Genomic DNA, 14,962 nt, shown 5'->3' with positions numbered 1-14,962 from the left:
TTTTTTTTTCTTTTTATGCATTAGTGGTTAGTCAGTCTAGAGCCCACACTATCTATGACAATTGATTCTGGAACTACCTTCTTCACGCGTTATTAACCCTGAGAAGGTCATCGGCTATTTTATAACGTCAGAGGTCATCCCTCGTCGATTCGACGACGACGTCATCTAATCAAAGTCCTTGAATATATTATTATCCTACCTATCAAAATCTACTAAAATCAATATATTCACATTACCTGGTTTATATATCTTCTAAATAAAAAACAATATCAAACAGTTTCTTCTTAAATCTTTTATTAAATAAATAAATTTTCACAGCTCTGATTCATTCGGCTTTTGTACAAAATTACAAACTACGAAACTTAAAAAAACTAAACAATTTAGATAACATATTGTCACTGAATGGTATTTTCATAAAGATAATACTATAACTGAAAATATAAAATACTTTAAGGGAATAAAAGTTCTCATTTGTACAATTACAAGAGGCGCAAAGTTCTATTTTATGCTCCCCACAAAGACTTTTTTTACATTTTGCACAAAAATGATTTCGTCATCCGTCTCTAGCAGGCGGACAAATTGCGCAAATCTTTCTCTTTTTTGTTACATTTTTTGGCGGTTAGTATCTGTGGAATTTTCATCAAAAGAAACAACAACTTTCAATCATTTGATCGCAACGACGTAGACAATGCTGGTACTCAAGTCTGGGGTTTTTTGTCAAATTACTTTGAATAAGGGTAGAATGTAATTTTTTCTCATAAAATCAGAACGACTGAGAGGTTTTTTATTTGTTTGAAATACGTTGTGTGAATAAATAACCGTAGCCATTAATAAAAAGCCATATTCAATATACCAAAAAATTAGACACATTGGCCTCCCCCCCCCTGGTTGGTTTTGCGGTGAACAGCTCATAACACTACACATTTGGTCAAAGGTATCAAAACGCATCCTTTCGTTTTGTTGTAAAAATTCGATCATGTAGGGTTTATTTGATTTGGGGTTTACTGGCTCCTTCTTCATTAACAGGGATGATAATAAAAATATTACCATTACTCGGCTTCGGCTTATAGATAGAAAGCGTCAGCTCATTATCATAGCAAAACATTGACGTATTACACTTACGACCTTTTACGTTTTTCATTTCACTCGGAATTCTCGCTTATTAGAAACGTAGAGTTCCAACCATTGTTAGCTTATATGGTTCGCATAACAGTGATTTAGCAAGAGGAATCGAACTAAACCAGTTGTCCATTGTAACGTTTCTATTGAACCATGTACAGTTTTAGTCAACTCTTTTACGTAGTACTCACCAAAGTGGAAAGGTTGTTTTGTTTGATCCTTTTCACCAAATACGGCATAGCATCAACCATGTACTTTGTTACCGCTATCACATATCATAACCATTTTGAGTTCCATTTTTCCTTGCTTTTTTGGAATGTACATCCGGAAGCTACATTTTCCCCTGAACGCCAGTAGTTGCTCGTCAATCGTAAGGTATTCTCCAGGCGTATAATTTTCCCGGCACTTTTGAATGAACATCTACCCAAATTTGTCTAATGGGGGCAAATTTGTCTTCAACTATTTGAAGGGCGTGCAGATTTATCGTCGAATCGAAGACACGACATAAGAAATTTGAAACCTTGCTTTTGTCATTAATCGAAATATATGTTATTCACATAAGATCTGTTCAAAACAATTCATCTGCAGACAGGTGCTGATCTTCTTTCTTGACTGCTGTTGAGTACCAAGAGTCCAATTAAGGCAGAAATTTCCATTTGAAACCAGTTACTTTCATTTGAGACTTCATCTGTAGTAGTTGCAAGTTAGATGCCGACTGCCGATTAGCAATTCTCAATGTTTGTCCATTGAACAATTTCTTCCACTGATCTCTGGTGTAATGAAACATTTGGACGGAAGCATTTTAGTGGGGTCTGTATAAAACATTTTTGCAGTGGCATCGTGTTGGTCCTCGAGCTTTATGTACTATATTTAGACCATAACGATACGTTTTTCCTTTCTGTTGACCACTTATGTTTATTTTTGCCCGCGTAAAAAAATAGATTTATTAAAATTAATTATATTTGACTTGGCTCTCAATAAATGTAAAGGTATGTTATCTTCATATCTAGGTCAGTTGATTCTTCTGAAGAACGTGCATCCCTAAGCTTTGTTTCTTTTCTTCCCCCCCCCCCCCCCCGAATTTCTGCATCAGATTCTAGTTCGCTGTCTGTTGTCTAACTCATCGTCAGTTCTTTCTTCTGAAGAACTTGCATGCCCTAAATCATCGTCTAATCCATTCTCGTCGTCGCTCATTGCAAGAAATTTTTCAATTTCTTCGTCAATATAAATTTTGCGCCACTCATCTTGTATTACAACTATACAAACCAAACAGATAAATAAACAAGAAAACTAAATTCGGAACGAAAAACTCACACAAAGTTCATCGTTCGTCTTTTCGACTACGCCTGTTTAAAAAATAGATACTTACACGATCGTACGAAGCCAAACCAACTGCAAACATGAAACAGCTCAACAGCGACTAACGCCTGCTAAAAAAAAAGAAGGCACTGTACAAACATAGAACAGTGCGATAACGGTAAAATAAACACTCGCGTCGTCGAAACGACGAGGCATGACTTTCCAGGGTTGTAAACAAACTTGTATCGTCAAGCTAAATATGTGCTTATACGAGTATTACCTTATTGTATATTATATCCACAAAACTCCGACATTCTCTTTTTCAAGAATGACTCGAAGAAGAATTGCTATTAAAATGAAAAGGTTTTCCATAAAAGACTGTTTTTCCTATCGAGCAGTTTGTATGCCGTTCTATACGGTTTATTGTATCGTTGGTCCGATATCGGTTGTTCTGGTCAATGATCAACTTTTTGGTGTAAAGAACGGGTTTATAAATTCTGATCCATCAAAACCGAAGGGACTAGTTTATATGTATATATTATTAGGGTGTTGTTTTTTATTGAACTATTAATTTTTTCAGTCCCGTCACGAAATTTCCTTGGAAATACCCTGAAAAAAATTCCCTAAAAATTTTAGCTTTCAATATTAACATTAAGAACTGGAGCAAGGTCTCTAAAAATTTTCCATAGAATATACCCTACAATCGTGAGTTTTTATTTTTAAATTCCTAGAGATCAGAGATATTTTATCGCATCGCTTTGACTTTAGGACGCATATTTCTCAGAATTGTTCACTCTACAAAAGTGCCCGGTGGCAACAAAATCGTAACTCACACCGGGCGAGGTAGTACGGGGCTCTAAGCCCGATTTGTCCAAGAATTTCGCATTTTTTGTATATATCTCGTAAAATAACAGGAGAGCTATAGAAAAAAATGTAATATGACAAATTTGTAGGAAATCTTATTTGACTATAAAAAAGGTCAAGGTTAAAAGCGCTACCATTACTACTTCTCGAGATATGTCGGCTTTTTAAGTAAGGCTTATAGAATTTTTATAGATGGTATGAATTAAAAAAACTATGAAAATTACATCATAAGTACTTATATACTATATATATATGTACATAGATGGACGAACAAACAGACGGTCATGGCTAATTCGACTCAGCTGGTCATATGCAAATGTATATATGTACATAGGTAGTTAGGCCCTATTGTCTAGAGTGTGAGTACTTACCTTGGATTAAAAGTGGCGGAAAATTGTCTCTGTCCGGCTATAGAAAAATTTTAATTTTACACAAAATTATACGAAATCTGCTGTTTATACCGTTTATTAAAAAGCTATACCTTATAAAGAATAATATAATAAAATGTAAATGCATTTTGAGTTTTTTTCTTATTACATTGTCATGAATCCAGCCATGTCATGAATCAGGTGAAGCAGATGAAACTAATCGTACACAGGTTAGTTTTCCGTCTACATATGAATACGACATGGCTTCTGAGGTTTTTGTATCAGTGCTCAAAACTGGATTCTTTACTAAAAAAATAATTTTTAATATTTTTTTAATTTTAAAGAATTTCTACCATTTAGTACATATGAATTCTTTTAAAGCGTTAATCACTTGAAAACTGCAACCAAACTAAGGCTCGTGCAATTAATGATAATGATTTTATTTGCGAAGAGGCTGATTGCCACGAAACACCTTTCAATTAGTCGCATTTATGAAGCCATTAAGCTGCGAATCCTCAGTCTGCATGAATGACACCGTAGCTTAATGAAGCCATTTCGAAACTTTGTCACGCCTACCACCATTACTTGTTACCCAGCTCCCATCAGATGCACAAGTGTCATGGTGGCATTCACCGGTTGTCGCGTTTTTCGCAACAAAACTTTGAACGATTTAATTAAAAAGCGCAATAAAATAAATTCAATTAAACATTTACTTAATTAAGCATTTAAAATTGTTTGCTCATTCTGCCGATGATGATTTAAACAGTGAGACAACGGCTGTTACAAGTATTCCGGCAATGCTTATGATCATTAAAATGTGGCGATGGATGGGTGAGGAGGTGTCGTTGTGAAAAGTGTTGGTGGATGCGCTATGAAATGTTGCAAGCAGACTGTGCGTGCTTCATTCTTATTGACAAATGACAATTTGCCAACTTACACTTATGCATGTAATTAAAGCACACAAAATGGCTGGCAATAAAGGCGACTTTGTGTACCAATCGCGTAGTAAGCTTGATGAGCGATAAACATTTAGTGCCGTTGCTGTGTGTGTGTGTAGCGTGAGGTGAGAAACGAATTGTGTGGGTGAGTGGGTTTAGTGGGAGAAAATTTAGATAGATTATATGTGTCTTAAGAATAAAGTTATGCCGAAATTCGTGACTGGATTTAATTTACAGGATAAATATGCAGCTAGAGTTAATATATGACAAAAATAAATAGAATCGTGATAAGAGAATGAGTGAAATAATCAAATACAAGATGTAAATTTCTAGAGTTCGTACATAATATAATATACTATTTTTTATTGTAACAAAGAATAAGTAAAAACTACTATGTTTTATTCAGTCTTGACTAGAAAATGTTTAATTTATTCAGAGCATACACAAGGGCGGTACAATAAATATTAAGCCCAACTATCGCAAAATATAGTAGTACTACAGCTACGTAGACGGCTTCTATTAAAATATCAGAAGAATCGGACTCTTTGCTTTTTAAAGCACTTACCGAGAGTAGAAGCGTTCGTGTCCATCAATTTTCGAAAATGTGAATAGAACAATATCGGTGATTTTTTTTTGGAAAGGAAATCACGGTTTTCGATAAGCCACTCTTCTTCTTTTTTACCGGCGTAGAAACCGCTTACGCGGTTATAGCCGAGTTAACAACAGCGCGCCAGTCATTTCTTCTTTTCGCAAGGTAGCGCTAATTGGAGACTTCTAGTGAAGCCAGCTCCTTCTCCGTCCTTCCAACGGAGTTGTGGTCTTCCTCTTCCTCTGCTTCCCTCGACGGGTACTGCGTCGAATACTTGCAGAGCTGGAGTGTTTTCGTCGATTCGGACAACATGTCCTAGCCAGCGAGGCCGATATCCTTTATAATACTGAGTGACTTATAGATAAGCCATTCCCAGATCATAAAACTTCTTAATACAGAGGACAAAATTCGTATGGCAGATGGTCGATTGAAGATGGGCTAGATAGCCGAGGTATCACACATCTCAAAAGACAACAAGTGCCATATCCTGCATGAAATATTGAGTATGAGAAAGCTGATGGCGCATTAGGTGTTACGCTTGCTCGGACAACTAGATTAAATTTCAGTGACGGATGTGTTTGTCACCGTTTAAACGCAACAGTTTCTGAGTTATGTCGTGACTGTCGGCAAAATAAAGTTGCACGGCGAAGTAACTGCCAAATCAGTGGACTTCACGAGGGGAACCTGATGCGAAGGAGGTTCTTGCGGACGGAAAAGTGATAAGTACCATTTTTTGGCATTCACAAGGTGTGATCTAAATCGACGGACCGAAAATAGAGTCAAGTCGTTACTGAGCCGACTTGGCAAACCTCCATAAAACGTATTTTCTTGATAGATTAAGAAGTTGGAGCATCGTTGGATTCAGTACAAGGGGCTAAAAGGAGACTAAAATACAACAAAATACGAAAATACTTTTTCGACTAACCAATTTTTTCAAAATAATAGAAAAAAATTTTTGATTTATGTATACAAATTTGCTAAAATAATTCATTAAATATCTTCTCTTTCCAATTTATACTTAATAATGTGTGTAAAAGCTTACATTCATTTAAAAATCATCAAATATACTTATATAAGGAGAAACATTGCCAAAGGACATGCATAGCGAAACATACTCGCATATGGTATATGGTAGTGAACCGCTTCATTCTTCCTGCTTAATTTATAATTGTATGTATTGCAACGCCAGAGAAAAGTGCAATCGTCTTATGGGCGTGAACCTATTGGTAAGCAAAATGCCACTGCAAACTACAGTGACCCAGCCAACAAACGCTTACAAATCGAAGAAAATACAACGGGAGTTAAGAAAAAGCATTATTTGCTATTATAATGGATTCAATAGAGCAGAGCGGTATTGAAATGAAATCATTTCAATTGTTTCGGGTTAATACACTTCTGTACATATAAAGCCACTACAATGCTAAGGCACACCCATTGGTAACACCCAATTTGCCGACTAATCGAATGAATGGGTTGGCACCCACTGGAGTGGACAAATACGTGGACTACTCTGAACTCGTAAGATTCATGTATGTATGTTTGCATATATACAGATAATGCATACTATATTTAAGTAAGTAAGAAATGCTGAGGCAATGAAAGTTGGAGAACTTCTGGAAAAGTGCGTGCTTGGAATAAATAAAATATTGAAGTGTATGAATAAATTGGAAAAATTAAAACACGCTTCTATACAAACGCACTCCACATGTGTTAAATCGGTTGCGTGAAAAGGGGTCGGTGTGTCGCCCATTGCGCTGTGCTCAACATTCTGAATTTGCTGCGTTGGTTGCGCACTTAAGGGCTTCAACATATAGCAAAGCAAATGCAAAAAGCAATTGCTAACTCCCACTTTGAAATATTTTTAACAACAATGCTTGGTGGAAACCCATACAGTATAAATTTATAAACATTAGGGCATATCTTATTACTGTTTTTTTTTTTTATTTCGAATCCGGAAAAATACTCAAAAAACGAAAATTAAAAGCTTAATATTGTATACAAAAAAAAAACAACAATAATCGATTAAGACATTCGCTTTGTGGCTTGTGGCATCGACCTATTGGAACCACATATTGTCCAAGGCCATTGCTGGCTGACCAATTATCCATTTTTTGCTTATTGTCGAAGCCTCATCGCTGAAGATGATTTTTCGTTGAAAATTTGGATAATTTTCAAGTTTTTGCTCAGTTCAATTCACGAACATACAATGATTCTGTTGGTCAAGCGGCTGAGTTCTTGTGTCAATTTGATCTTGTAAGGATGTAGGCCAAGATCTTTTCGCAAAATTTACCACAATGACGTCACAGAGATGCTTGAGAACGACGTGTGAGAGATTGATTTGGATCTGCCCCAATTGATGCGCTAGCGGCAGTAATATTGTCGACACTCCAGGCACTTCTTTGTCTCACTGGCACGGGAACATTTTGTACTGTGCCTGTGGATCCACCAGACACTCAATTGTAGATCTGACAGAACGATTATGACGACCATAAATTGGACGTAGCGCTGTTTAAGTTGAAGCCACTGACTCTGAATTTCGGTAGAGAATTTTAAAAATTTCGACTCGTTGTTGGATCGTATGACAGCAGCTTCATCCATTTGAAACCATTTTTATCATACAGGTATATTGTTATACTCGTACGCAAAGGATTTGCTCTGAATTTCATTAACATATCTCACAGATTGATCAATATTTTCGGTAAAACGTTCGCTGGAGGGCTGGTGTCCAAATATGCTGTATCTGAGGCAGCAATTGTTCAATGTTGTTCCATTTTGACAAATCATGGTCATAAGGTGGCTTTAATTAAGCGCAGTATTCTGGCTTTGGTGCTTGATTTGCGTAGTCGAAAGTAAAAAATCAGATCCCAATTGAAATTGCGCATATTATCTCAGGCAGTAGGCATCTCAAAATTGTGGTGGTCATATCCTTCATGAAATGTTTAACATGGGAAGGTTGTGGACTATTTGGTGTCACTATTGCTCACACCGGACAACAATTCAAAGATTTCGTAACCATCAATGAAAGGTTGATTTGATAGTACTCATAATAGACGACGGAACAGTCGAAATGGGAAACGGATGACTTCACCCTGAAAGATAGCGAATATTGTCGTATCTGGATAGAAAGGCCAGCCAAATAGACACAGCACTGTAAAAAGTGCTTTAACGGCCAGTCAAAACCAAGGCTTACACAGCTGTCAATTTAGTTTAATGAATACATTTTTTTGAATTGTTTTTGTAGGCTAAGAACTTATTGAACCACCTCCGTATATATAAATATATAGTATAAAATATTAATTGATGTTCAAAAGTTCATTTTAGTCAAAAATATGTAAATTTGTAATTAGGGACTTTATGGCTCAGTTAGAATGGGCTTCAGTCGTCCGATATCAGCCGACATGCTTCTGGCTTTTACAAGCTTCTTGGCAAACTTCAGGAAAGATGGAAGCAATATTTTTAATATGCAGACACCCTAATAATAGTCGTCACATTAATACATACCTGCGTATTTATGCACTTATTACAATATCATTACAGGCATGTGGTTTCATAAGCTCATATACCCACTTTTTTGTAGATATTTACATATATGTATGTGTGTATGCATAAATACCATTTACGTCATTTATAACGCTGGAATTCACAGTTTTCTACTTTTTTGCGCCGCGACTACAACAATATTTTGACGCATGTCAGAAGAGCGTCTAAAACACGACGGGCGATGCAGCAGCGTGAAATTCCACCGCATAGCCGCACTCCTGCTGCTTATGTGTTTAGGTAATAGAAAACCAACGGTGTTTTCGGTACATTTTCTATACCATCATCCGTCAGCGTCGTTCCAAAAGTTTCGGTATTTTATTCCTTTTCCATCTGTGGTGTTTTTTTCACCCGTGGCATGCCACATGCCATAATAGCGCGTGCACCACAGTAGATTAGCTACAACAGCATTCATCGAGCACGAGAACAAATCAGCATAGACATAGCATGTACTTGTACATACATAACAGTCACTGCGGGGAATTCTAGCGGACACGCAAACTACGCCCACTTGGCCAACCTCGCAACCTGTAGGTTCTGTGGGAGCGAACGCGCACACGCTCTTAAAAGCACACTCTATATTGTAAGAAGTATATACATATATATGTACATATATGGGAATGTATATACGTAAGTATGTAAATTAGTATATATGGCATGTATAAGGATGCGGTATTTCGCTCTGGGGGCGGCTGTGGCCTTGCCATGCATTTTCATCCCAGCTCAGCAGCCCATTCAATTCGTCTGAGCAGTCAGGCGTTGGTAGCCGCATTGGAGATGGTGTAGACGATGGCAGCGGCCGCGTCCATGGTGACGATGATGGCATTCTTGCTGGAGGTGGAGGCAAAGGAGTGCCATTTGGGCGTAGTTGTGTTGGTTTGAGGGTTCTGTGCTGGCGCTACACTTCTAACCTGACGTGCCCGAGAGTTTTATGCCCTCGCCATTGCTGTCGTGCCGTTTGAGTGAGTGGGGAGTGAATGAGTTACTCAACTGACAATTGCCTCGCTTTCAATTGTGTGTGGTTGCGGGAAGTTGAATTGAATGAGGTGCTGCTTTATGCCGTTTACACTAGTGCAAGGGATTGTTTGGCGTGATTTGCCCCGAAAACACTTTCTTTTATGGAATGTTTTGCTGTTTTTTTTTGTTTTGTTGTATATAGTATGTACACGTATATCACGGTTTCATCACAGCGAACAAAATATTTTTACCATATTACGGAGTTAATAATTTATTTATTTTTTTGGGTAGATTTGATGGGATTTGGGGCTTTTACGAAAAATAATTTATATATGTACATATATATTTTATGTAACTATGAGCTGTAAACGTATAATCTGTTTATTATTTTTAGCTGCTGATTTCTCTAGTAAAAAATTCTGCGCTCAGCTAAAAGTCGCACGAGAAAGTGGATTATTGAATAGGTTATGAGTTCATTTAATTATAATTAAAACCAACTTAGTCTGTAGTTAATTTTCATGTTTTTTTGTAAGTTTTGATATAAAAATTTTGATAAAAACGTATAGTATATTTTTGAACGTGTCATAAAATATAGGTAATATATATTGACCATTATAATTAGAAAGAAAATTTCAAAAATTAGAAAATTACGCATTTAATTATTTTAATTGGCAACATTTTTATTTAAAATATTATAATTATACTTAGTTATCATGTTTAAAACAGTTTAACGCTTTCTTTGTGTGGAACCTTAATACCTATTTTATTGTATAAAAATGACCTTGCCATTTCCAAAAGCTGTAAAGCCGTTGTGTATAATATTGTCATAAAATAAAAAATAGGTTTTACAGAAAAATGTAAGATAACAACATATATACATATACATACATACATATATGTAAACATATTTCACAAAAAATCCTTTACTCAACACCGGAAGAGCTCCCATAAATAGGAGAGTTCTCCGTACAAAGCGTTTTTACGTAAACAAATTGACGAAATTTACAGGATAGTACAATGTATCTTCTACATATATATGTATATGTAAATATGTATATAAGTACATAAATTTGTATAAAAAATAGTACATTCTTGGCTTAGAAAAAATGCGCTATGTGGCACACGAGCCATTGTCGTTGCTCTTTTATTTTCTGCTCAAATACGTTGAAGTGAAATATCGCATTGGATTCTCATCTCTCTATCTCTTTTGCGCAGCGGCCATCGCACTAATTATAGGTTACCGCTTGGTTTGGAATAAAACAAGCAGCCAATTGGTAGATGCTTCTCACAATGGGACGTTGCAGTATTGAAACGCGTTGAAGTGAGAAAGCAAGAAAGCGTCGTGAATGAGTTTCATAGTGCTTCCTCGAGCTCAGAGCGAGTAAGGGAGATAACTTGATGAGTCTCTAAATTGCTTGTAATTAATTGACGCCGCTTGTTTTCATACCACTACATAGAAAAGTTGCGGCACCAACACACTTGCACTCAAAGGTGTCGATTTTGGAGGGGAAATGAAAGAAGTGTGCTACTCAATTTATGAATGAATGCTTGACTGCACAATTTCTCTGAGTAGTTTTTTGGAAAATCTGAAACTAGCATGAAGGATGTCGTTTGAAAAACTGATTGAGAGAGTTTGAGCGGCAGTCATGGATTTATAGTTGCAAAAAAATCCAATTTCAGTTAATTTAAAATGAATTTTTGTAAGTTTCTGTGTAAATTTATAACTTTTTAGTAAGAAATTAATTATGTACTTATGCACATGTACAACTGTAAGCTGGACTTTTTCTCAAATTACAATAAAATATGTATGTCGTTATGTTGAAACTTCATAAAACTAGACGAAGCTAAATATTGGGGATCTAAATAGTAGAACACTATGATGATGTATAGTGAATTGTTTAAACATTTCATTGCCATTAATTCTTACTAATTTTTGGACATTTCATTGCGGGTAATTCTTACTAATTTTTGACATTTATTTTTTGCTAGTATGTATGCACATTAATTATTTAAATATTTGCTATACTCAATATCCAGTCGCACTAACTATTAGTAAAGTTCGAAATTCGCGAAAAACAAAAAATTTAAAGCAATAATTTAAACGCCTCGCAATGTGAAAAACTTCCTTAGTTTGTCAACCGTATTGTAGACGTTAGTTGTTTTTGTAGTCTCTCCGCGAGTGCGCTCTCTCCAACTCTGTGGCGCTACTGCACCGTATATACTTGCGTATGTACGTGTATATGCATAGTTGCCGTTGTGTGCTGATGAATGGCTGGACGCGTCCCAACCACTTTTGCCAACAACCAGCCGCCTGCTGCCATGCTTCATCAAACGCCACCACCACCACTACCAGCTACAGCTATCTCCTGCCTTACTTCTATTGTGTTTGCGTATGTGCGCCTTGCTTGACTGGTCGAAGTGTTTTTCGCTCGGCAGTAGCGAGCACCGGTTTCTTGGCAGTGTAGCAGCGCGCTATTCAAATCCGATACGAGCCAACACAATACATTCATTGTAGAGCGCGTAGAGCGCATAGCGAGTGAACGACAAGCGTAACCATCAACAATGACTGTTTGTTGTGTGCTTAAGCCGTAGATACACAGCACAGCAGCAAATAAACAAAAAAAATAAATAAATAACAAATATACACATACTACGCCTATCTACTGTTTTTGGTAGTTTTGTTTTCCTCCCTGTTGCTTATCCGTTTGGTTGGCTCATTGGCTTTGGTTGTGCCATTTGTTGTTTCATTTGCGCAACATTCATTCGTTGGGGTGCCAGCATTAACCACGGTATCGTTACAAAGTGTATGCGCGCGTGTGTGTGTGTGTTTATTTATGTTCATTACTTTGTGTTTTTATGTGTTGTTGCCTTTGTGTTTGTGTGACTTTAGAGAGCTTTTTTCGCTTGTGCCGCAGCGGGCAGAACAGTCACCAGCATTTGTACGTACAGATACGACGCCCGTTTATATTTGCGCGGATTCTTTTTGCGAATTAACAAACGCGCAAGTGGATTTCCAACAACTTATCTCCGATAAAGGCGTAAACAAAAACAACAAAGATAAAAGCAAAAGAAAAATAGTAAGGAAAAAAATTGAAATTAAAAAAACAAGCGCCCTGCGTTCACAGTGGGCCGGCCGGTGTGGCTAGTTGGTATACGCGTTCGAATGGCAGCCGCAGCAGTGCTAGTGACAGTTGTTGGGACGGCTTGAACACACCAAGCAAATAGCGAGCTGCGTATGAATTTTGCGAAAAGCCAGTGATCGTTATCTAACACGTGAAAGGAACTAAAGTTTTAACAAAAAATCATAACGTTAATGTGAAAAAGTAGTTTTCGAAAATCGATTTGCAAAATACGAATTTTATTAACAATTATTTCGATAAGTATGTGTTTGCCTCAGCTGATTGCGCGTGGCCATTGGAAATCATCAACAAATCGCCTGTAAAGATCCTGCGTCGATAAGCCAACACACAATAGGTATTCCCAGGCATCAAGCCACTACGCTTATGGGAAGAAGGCGCCACGCTGCGCACCACAATTCAACTACCTGTCAACGGTTTGGCACTTTTTGTCGGATTAGCAGACGGACAGGCACACAACAGCGGCACTAAAAGGCAATAAGCGAGGTCCCACCAAGCACAATAGGGATTTTTTTAATTTATAAAAGAAATTTATTATAAAAGTAACACAATAAGACATAACTGCCTAGTTCACTGGCAAAAATTACGAAAAGGACAATAAAAATTAAAATTCGCAATCGGAAGCGTTGCTTGTGTTGCATTGTTTAAAGTTGTTGTAGAAAAAAAAAATCCATTTGCATTGTGTTATTGAGCGACGGCGTTGCAAGTAGTGGACCTCAAATTAGACGTATTGTTGTGAAAGCGGAAAAGGAATGTATAAAAAATCTGTGTAATAAGTAAAAAAAAATATGCAAGAAAAACACATGGCATAGTCCAAAAAAAATTTTTTCAAACAATTATATAACTGTGTAAAAATATTCAATATTCAAATCAGCGCAAATACTGGCAAAGCAAGTCTTAGATAACACGCATAAGCAAACTCGTGCGAACCTTCAGTACATTCGATAAAGTTAAGTGATAATGTAAAAAAATTTGCAAATACTAAAAGAAAACAAAAAAGTCAAAATTCTTTTGTAAGTGAAAAGTATGATTGATGATTGTTACGCCAGCGTGTTGCTTTATCACTCATGACATGTGACAACTTCCTCAATTCTCGCACAAAATAAAAAGAAATAACAAAAACGATTGATTTCGGTCCCCTCAAAGCATTCACATAATCCTCCGCAACTGTAGTGCAACTCAAACAAATTTGTCATAATAAATTCTGCATTTCAGTGTTTGTTTCAAAGCGGCAATCTTAAATAACAGCTAAATAATCAAAAACAAAAACAATTGTCAACGTTTATCGCTGCAGCGAGCAGAACGCAAGTAAAATGTTAACGGACATGACACCGACGGCCGGACAGTTGTACGGCTCACAAATACCCGCCATGGGCATGAATATCGGTAATATCGCCACGCATCTGCAAAAGCCGCAAGTTAATCCGGTAAGTCATTGAAGTTGTTTAGATAAGGCTTTTGGGGGCATATACTCGAGGCATACCCTTCTTAGATAACCGAAATTGTTAGCTAAATGGTTAAATATAATATCTTCTAAAGCCTTCAGATAAGATTTAAAGTTGCGCGTATATATTGGGTAGTCGAAAAAGTCTTTTCGTATTGTGTCAATAGATGTCGATGCTGTCGTATATCTCCAGTACTATCAATCATATTGTGTTGGAAAGGTGAGATTTTAAGCTTCATTTAACCAAAAAGTTTGAAAGTAAGATACAGCTGAAAATTTTTTGGTGGTTACGGACCATAAATGCTTTGTAAGCTGACTTTTCTCGGTAGGCAACCGAATATTCAGATATGATTCTGTTATCAAAAAGCTGCTCAAGGAAATCTAGAATTTTTTTAAGATCAAGGAGTGTATAACTTCTTTCGAGAGAACCTCCTATAAGTACCAAATTATTCTTATTTCACTTGTATTAAAGAATGTATTGATCGTTACCTGAAATGCAAAATAACGGAACATAAAAAATCGAAAATAGCTGTCAGATATAATAACCAATATATTACTATTTTATAACCAAAACTCAAATTTTGTTTTAATATGAGTGGTTTCTATTACACTCGCATCGTTTTTCCTCCGTTATATTGCGTTTTAGGTGACGTTATGTAGATAAATTCTAGATAGAATTCTTGAAATCAAGTGTAAGCTCTATATAAAGT

The 14,962-nt window shown here is 36.6% G+C and overlaps 1 protein-coding gene across 2 annotated transcripts in view; it reads left to right on the top strand.

The window, feature by feature from the left end:
• The first annotated feature begins 11,862 nt into the window (after positions 1 to 11,862).
• LOC105233308 (transcription factor Sp9) overlaps positions 11,863 to 14,962 on the top strand; it is a 75,908-nt gene continuing 72,808 nt past the window's right edge. The window contains exon 1 of one of the 2 annotated variants that reach the window (XM_011215348.4): positions 11,863 to 14,235. In XM_011215348.4, coding sequence (XP_011213650.2) covers positions 14,122 to 14,235 — 114 coding nt within the window. In that variant the 5' untranslated portion in view covers positions 11,863 to 14,121. The remainder of the gene's footprint in view (positions 14,236 to 14,962) is intronic. The other variant, XM_011215349.4, reaches the window with a different exon arrangement.

The sequence above is a fragment of the Bactrocera dorsalis genome, chromosome 4 (genome assembly GCF_023373825.1).
Source record: "Bactrocera dorsalis isolate Fly_Bdor chromosome 4, ASM2337382v1, whole genome shotgun sequence".
Taxonomy (NCBI): domain Eukaryota; kingdom Metazoa; phylum Arthropoda; class Insecta; order Diptera; family Tephritidae; genus Bactrocera; species Bactrocera dorsalis.
This window is presented reverse-complemented; position numbering and strand designations above follow the sequence as displayed.